Genomic DNA, 8178 nt, shown 5'->3' on the forward strand with positions numbered 1-8178 from the left:
AGACGTGTAGATGAGGCGCTTAGGGACATGGTTTAGTGGGCATGGTGGTGTTGGGTTGATGGTTGGACTCGATGATCTTAGAGGTCTTTTCCAACCTTAATGATTCTATGATTCTATGAAAAAAGCCATTTATGCCACACAAGGGATAAGTTTACTGCATTAAATACAGCAGTCAGAAAAATTATTTGCTTATGAAGCACTTGGCTAGCATTCTGAGAGCAGCCTAAGGGCATCAGTTATTGAAATCCAAAAGATTTGGGAGACATACATCTAACACTCTTGAACAATGAAGATCTCCTACCCACACAACAAGTTTTCAAATTGCTAACAGATATTTTGCACAGAAAGGAGATGAAGTGTTAATCCTCAATTAAAGAATACTTTAAGTTCTATCACATTAAATATTAATATTTAATCAATATTATAATCTTCAGAATTTCTCCATTCTATTTCTCCAAGCTATTTCTGTGTGGTTTACTACTGTTCACCTTATTTAGATCACCATCAGGTATTACAGAATAACAATGAGACAACACAAATGAAGATTCAAGTTTCATTAGAAGCTAGAAAAACAGAAAATGGTGTCTATTACTAATAAGGCAATACCACAGTGTTATAAAGTACAGTGAATATCCTACTTAATAATTAACATCTAAGAATACTTAGTCAAGTGCTTAGTTATATGTGCCTCATTCTCTGAGATTAAGTTCTGTCACCTCTAAAAATCTCACCCATCAGCCAATACCTTTTGGGTCTTAAGTCACTTACCTACAGAAGAACAGAAAAATAGGAAACTTAACTCATCTTAATGCTTTCTTACAGGATTGGTTTTCAGGTTTCAACATTTAAAACCCATCTCTAGTATGCTCCCCAATCTTTGAGTCAACAAGATCTCCCCAAAAGCATGCTGATTAACAGCATATAAAAATTTTCATTTTTTAGAACAGAAAGAAAAGTTGATTCAGAATGACCTTCTGTCAAACACCAGGTGTAAGTCGTCTCTGAATCATTTCTAACCACTAGATATTATCATACATTTAAATATCATGTTTAAATAACGTATGCGACAGCTAATATGAACAGCAATGCTTTAAAATAAATGATAGGCTTACTTGTAGTAATGTTCCCAGAGGTTTCTGTATCGCCCTTGACCCGACATATCAAACACTGTGAAAGACAAACTGCAAAGAAAAGAAGTGTATGAGGCACAGAAACAAAGAACAAAATCCAAACCCAAACTATTTTCTTTGCTGCCCTGACAGAAAAAAGTCAGATCAACTTGAATCCTAAACTACTGAGAAAAATTCCCAAAAGAATTCTGGTTACTCTATCTGCCTTCAAACTATCCTATCCAGTTTTGCGGTCTTATTATAGAAATATTTCACAATGGAAAACATGTTTGTTTATTCTCTGAATAAAAGAACTAAACCAATTATAAAAAGTTACATCAAATACAAAATAAGTTGCCATTCAGCCTCTCTTTTTATCACATTAGTATAGTATTAAATATTGTTTATAATGTTGAGTAAATAAAATTCAGATGAGCCATGACTTAAAATCCACAGCCTGTCTTAATTCTGTCCCTAGACAGGCACCAATAACATCCAAAGGCTTCTGCATGCAAAATAAAAGGCTTTAAAAAAAAATTCCACCTTCAGATTTAAAAAAAAAAAAAAAAAAAAAAAAAAAAAAATCACAGTCTGGCATTAACAGGTTACCTCAGGTGACCAAGCTACAAAGGGCAGTCTCCGCAACTTTGAGATTTCACCCAAACGCTAAATACAGCAAGTCAACTTCAAGAACATTACAAAAAACTCTAATCCACTCCTGAAATGTCTACAGAGGCAGCATCAACTTCAGTATTAGGCTTTCCTGCTTTGGGTAGTCCCAAACAGCTCCCCAAGTGGAGGCCACACCAAGATGAGGAGGTTTAGAAAAGGAAGCTCTCCAAACATCCTTTCCACTCTATATCCAGACATCATCTGATTCTAGACTAGCTGCTCTGCCATGTATAAAGTTATTAGCAACCCCCAAACAATGTTTTTATTGTAATATTAACGAGGATTGTAATATTAGATTAATGAGGTTTTAGGGTGGGTTGTGGGTTTATTTGGGGTTTTTTTTGTTTTGTTTTTAATCATTCTACATGGTGTATTTGCAGGTCATCTCTCCTACTACAGGATCAGAATAAAGGAAAACAATATAAATCAATTTACATTCTCACACAGCCAAACCCCAAACCTGTCTTATGTGCTTTACTGAGACAGAATACAGTTGTTGAGCCTCCTATAAAAATATAAAACCTATCAGTCCCACACATCAGCTCAAGGAATAAACAGTTTTCTTGCAGATCTCTCATCCAGTGGGGCATGCTGCTTGGTTTGAAGACTAACCACACCCATTAAAAAGACGCTGTGAAGGCTACAGAGTAAGAAAATAACATTAAATGTTACCTCTGTGAGGTATCTTTGTCTCACGACATTCCTTTTCTAAATCTTAGCCTTCATTCAACTAATGATTTCTTCCTCCTTTTCCTGACCTTTGCCTGTAGCCACCATTTTTCATTTAATAAGATTAGACTGCAATCTCTTCAGAGTCCCTCCAGTGAGAGTGCTTAATGGAATATAGGTTACCATCTAAGCAACTGTCTCTCCTCAAGTCTGTAACAGTGCCCTATTCTGAACATCTCAACAGACAGAAATCAGATGCTTGTATTGCATCTATATATTGCATATATTTTTGCTATTGCAAAAAACTTTTTGGTGGTGGTTTTTGTTTTGTTGCGGTCTTTTTAAACAACACATGGTTTTATAGCAGCACAAAACATACAATATATTCTAACACTGTCAGTCCTGGATCATGATTAGGAATCCTGGGTACTACAACATTTCAGCAAACTGCATGTCATGTCATTATACCACCACACATTATACCCGGTTACATCCCACTGAAAGAAGCAATTAAGCCCAACTATTGTATCATGTCATGTCATTATACCACCACACATTATACCCGGTTACATCTCCCACTGAAAGGTAATTAAGCCCAACTATTGTATATTAATTACTACTGCTAAATGGAGAAAATGAAAGAGAAAACTACCTCGATGTCTTGAACTTCTCTATACTGAATCCTATTGTTGGAACGATGTCCTGAGTTTGAGCCTTTAAAGGAAAGAAAGCACAACTTTTACAATCAAGTTCGAAAATGTATATATAGAAATATATTTGAAACATGAATATGTTACAGATCTGCTTTTCCCCAAACTGTGCAATACAAAAACTTTCTACAAATCCGGATACTTTATATTAAAAAGGTTCCCAGAAAAGTACAGTAATTCAAAATCAAGGTTTTGTATTTTCTAGGAAATACAGTGAACACTATTGGACAAGAGTATTGAAGACATTTTAGCCTCAAGAGTGAGATTCCACCCTTTACGTTAGCCTGTGTGTACACATATGTGTGGACATTACCTATGAAATAAATAGGAGATAGGTTAACATGGAAGGTAACAGCTTGAAGATTATGACTGAGGTCAAAGTTCACAGTATTTGTGCACTTTGGAAATCACAGTGTCAACCCAAACAAGTCTGCACAATGCCCCAAGCCTCTTAGATAAAAGAGGATATACTTCTATCAAGATATTAGATTGGCCATACTCCCAGCTTCTATCCACAGGCTGGAGGAGTCTATTTGTCGTTGGGAATTATACAGCAGACATTACACAATGGCCTAACCATAGTTCTATTCAAACTACTAGACCACTGGAAGACATCACCATTTATCACAGAGGAATGGTCAAAACATAACGCATTATTAATAGATCTGTCTGATAACCAGGTTTACTGCTGAGCTGGCCAAGGAACCTATCAGCTAAGTCGGTACAACAGAATAGCTCCTTTAAGAAGCATCGATACTGAACAGGGAGAAAGGTCACATTCCTTAGATTACAGAGCTGTCTGAGAAAGTGACATGCAATCCTTTTACAGGCTTTCTAGAACCCATTACTAAAACCACTGTCTATAAGCAGTTGACTCCTTGCATACACCTGAAGCAAGCTTAGCTTGTTCACCTGCAGCTTCATTATGAAAATGGCATGCCACCATTGTAAACAGTTTAGTCAACAGTTCCTGTCACCAAGGGAAACTTTGTGCAGAGTAGAAGGGGTGTTATTTCTTTAACATTTATTTCAAATGTATTTATCAGGCCCAGAAGAAACAACTGCAAACAGACGGAGAAACACTTGTATCTGCCAGACACTAACATATTGCTCCTAGGGCAAAGTAGCAGTTCTTCTTAGGAAGTCAGGGTTGATCCCGAGCTCAAAATCATCTGTCCACTGAACTTTAAAAAAAACCCCAACAATTTCATCAAGTCTGATCTAATGACATTTGTTGCACATTAGAGAATTTGTCATGTCTTGCAAGGATAGGACTTACACAAGTTGTATGCAAAGCTACCCTCCTAAAGCATCACATTAAATGAAAACATTCAGAAGTAAATTCTCATTACATGATTTACAGTAAAGCAAACAAATTATATTTATTTCACTTGTGTAATTCCCTTGGGACATTCTCTAATGCCTATTACTGTGATAGATCTTGAAGTCTGTGTTCAACTCTAGTTAGGAATCCTTTACTGCTTAAGGCATGACATAAAAACCCTGCTACAATAAAGGTCTCAAAAATTACATAAATAGAAAATTTGCCTGGTACAAATTGTAGCATTTCCCCCAAACGACTGGCAGCAGATAGTAAGCAGTTTATAGCCTTTGTTTATAAATCTACTTAATTTTCAGTGGAAGAATAATTGTCAAGAATGGAAGAGTAGCAGACTCTTTACCATGTTACATTTTTTTAAAAAATGTCCAGTGGTACTCTTCAGGAAAAGTTCAATGGAAGTTAAAAACACCCAAAAGCTGTGTCCTGATATAAACAACAAAAATTGCTGTTTCCCAGATGCATATAACCAAGATGCACAAGCCTCTGGCTTTGAACATGCCTACCAAAATGCATTTATTTATATTCCATAAACATACCTAGAAACAAGGTAATCCTACTTTAAATTTTAATCAGAATACTATACACTCTTAGTCACCTGAAACACTTTTCACTGGATGAATGAACTGCAAGTATACATGCTACTTATTTGGAAAGCTATTCTGCTTTAAAAATGCTGAAGTCTCCATTAAGTGTGCATCTGCACATTATTTCATATTTTATTGTTTATTTTATACTTAGTGTTTCTCAGGAAGAGATTAAAATAAATGTGAAAAATGTAGACAAGTACAAGTTGTATAACAACTGTATTAATCCCAAATGTTCAACACATCACTTGTAACCACAATCCTGTAGCAATTATTTAAGTGACTTAAGAAAACTGTTTCAGATCCTGATTTCAGCCATCATAAACCCTTCCTTATTGGGTGATCTTAGAAAAAGTGTGCTACATTAACAGTGTTTTTTTGGGAAATGTTTTCATAATATGCATGTGGATGCTTACATTTAGTTTTAGTTAGTTGGAAACTCTTAAAATATATTTGTTCCACCGCACTAAATCAAATAGCTCTTCCCATCTTTTCCATGGTCACATTTAGTATAACAGCACACAAAACCAGTTTAAACAAACATCAACTCTGCAGTAAACACATCAACAGTGAACTAGGTAGGCTACTTACATTTGAAGGTTTAAGTTTATTTATGATTGTTGTTTTGCCACTATTGTCCAAGCCAAGGCACAAAACATGAACCTCCTTTTTCTTCAGCCCAAGCCATCCCGCTAGCTTGTCAAACAATCCCATAATTCTGGCTGAAATACACAGGGATCACCTGTGGTTCAGAAAATCAGAGAAGGAAATAGCTGTTGGAAAACCATTACACATACAGCAGTGCTAGCACAGTAGGTGGGCATATGGCTAAGCAGTCCTTAAACTTTTAAAAAGACAGTGTGAATAAGACACTATACAAACACTGTCACAGCAGGTTTGCTTGGTATACTAAGCAAATGGAGTGTAAGCTGATTATAGCGAAGAGGCCTTGATACAAAAGTAGATTGGCCGTTTATAGCCCTGTCTAGATAATGCAATGTCCTTGATTCACTGGGTAGCGATACTGCCATCATTCTGCGCAGTCCAAACAGAAGCACAACTGCAACGCCTCCTTACCTTCCACCAAACTGGAAAAAAAAGGAAGACCATTACATTTTACTTCAAATTGTCAGTAGTCCAGTCAGTCATCATGATTTAGACGACGAAGCAAAATAGTATTTCCCTCCTTCAGCACCTGCTACGTAATTTACTGAACCCTGAAGTAAATAAAGTACCCTCTGTCAATTCAATTCAAACTCTAATTGTAACAGGCTTTGCTGATATTAACATGTATAAATTAGGAACTCATTCACTACAAATAGAAACTGATTATAATAGATCCAACAGACATGAAGCCAGACACCATAACATTCACCCACACTTCAGGTAGATGCCAACTCCTACTCCTGCCCAGACACTGATTGAAGTTACCTGGCAGTAGCATATTCGAAGGAGCTTACATCATGCATTCCCTTGTGGTACCTGGCTGACCATACTTTGCAAAGAGGATAACCCTTGTCTATCCTGAATGAATCCCACTAAGAATAATTTCAGCAATTGGACAGCTGAAATATTTGTGACGCATTCAATAATAAAGCATTTAATTAATGCCAGAGGAATTTTGTGGAGTGGTGAAGGCTGTTTTTTTCTCTCAATAAAGAAAAAACACACAGCACTGAACAACTCGGATCGCGAACTTAGTTACCCCGGAAAATCATGGCAGGAGGAGGAAGAGGAAAAAAACAACATCAATGACAAGTATTTGGTCTCCCTTCTTCACTAACATTACAAAATGATGATTAACTGCTTTTTAATAGAAATAATTTTAAAATCTTTGAATTTAATAAAGACACATAAGCCATCACCTTTGTTTACAGTATGTTTTTTTTTTAAATACAGATGCTTTTTAAAGCTTTATCTAGTGCACTTTGATTCCAGACTTGTAGTGATCTAGAGTGGCTATGTGGTTAACAGCTACACACAGTTGTCACCAGATTAAACAAGCCCAACATTAGTTATAGCAAGTCCCTCAAAGAAAAAAAAAAAAAATCATGATTTTTATTCTAACTCCCTTTGTTTTATGCCCCACTCCTTTTTTACTATACATACAACTCTGAAAGCAGATTAAGGCTTACTGTTTATTATCAAATTAACCTGACAAAACCCTGCTCCAGAACACATTACTTCCTAGTGCAATCAGGAGCCTTATCTGTATATTCTAGATGATAAGGTCCAAAAAAATACCTTGCAGGTACTCTTAAAATGGAAAAGGAGAAAATGCAAGCACTTAGAAGATACTTCTAGGGCTTCACTTTTAAACCCAAAAGCCTAAATACACATTCATCGATAACAGTTCCTAGCAACATTTTAATTATAGCCATTTCTCCTAGCAGTTTTTCATAACAGTTGGCAAAGTCATTATTTAAGCATACAACGGGAAAAATGTACCCTTGACTTCTTGCCCTGCCCTTTTTCTCCCATTCTTTTTCTCAGCTGTGAGGAGTTACAGCAGTTACAGCTGGCACAGCTTCCTTTTTTTGCCTTTTTTTGTTTGGTCCAGGAACTTGTTATCAAACTCCATAAACCTTTATCAAGAGCTGTAAGCCCGTCTGAGGCATCAGTGATTAACACTTGTGACTAACCGGGCTGCGAAACTCCTGAAGATAAGCCAGTCGTCCAAAGCATTTAGAGAAGCAGTGACTTGCTGCTAGGAAGCAGAGCCGGCTGAGCCGCACAGCTCTGCAGACGCTCCCCCGAGAGATGCCCGGGCAGGCACAGCCGCCTCCCTCCGGTGGCTGCTAAGCAAGGCACCGCAACCCGCTACTCCAGTTATCAGCACGCTAGGCTGAAAGGGGCACCCCGTAGAGCGCTACACGCATCGTGCTTCCGAGTTTTTGAGAGGGCGAGCAGAGCAGATGGCCTGCGGAGGTCCCTTCCAAACTAAACGACCCTAAAAGTCCATTTAATTCGCGCGGATTACTCAAATGTAAACGCTGAGATACCAAGGCTGCCCACGCCGCCCGCAGGAGGCCCTTTCAGATTAGTATCATTTAAAACTCCGGCTAGACTTTCTTTTTTTCTTTTTTTGCAGG

General features: G+C 37.3%; 1 protein-coding gene across 2 annotated transcripts in view; it reads right to left on the minus strand.

Moving 5' to 3' along the window:
• The window catches only part of ARL6 (ADP ribosylation factor like GTPase 6), a 17444-nt gene extending 11620 nt beyond the window's left edge, over window positions 1–5824 (minus strand). For both annotated transcript variants that reach the window (XM_019470825.1, XM_009274570.1), the window contains exons 1-3: window positions 5678–5824; window positions 3103–3164; window positions 1113–1181 (exon numbers count right to left, since the gene is read on the minus strand). In XM_019470825.1, coding sequence (XP_019326370.1) covers window positions 1113–1181; window positions 3103–3164; window positions 5678–5800 — 254 coding nt within the window. In that variant the 5' untranslated portion in view covers window positions 5801–5824. The remainder of the gene's footprint in view (window positions 1–1112; window positions 1182–3102; window positions 3165–5677) is intronic.
• Between the last annotated feature and the right edge of the window lie 2354 nt (window positions 5825–8178).

The sequence above is a fragment of the Aptenodytes forsteri genome, unplaced genomic scaffold (genome assembly GCF_000699145.1).
Source record: "Aptenodytes forsteri isolate BGI_AS27 unplaced genomic scaffold, ASM69914v1 Scaffold287, whole genome shotgun sequence".
Lineage (NCBI taxonomy): Eukaryota > Metazoa > Chordata > Aves > Sphenisciformes > Spheniscidae > Aptenodytes > Aptenodytes forsteri.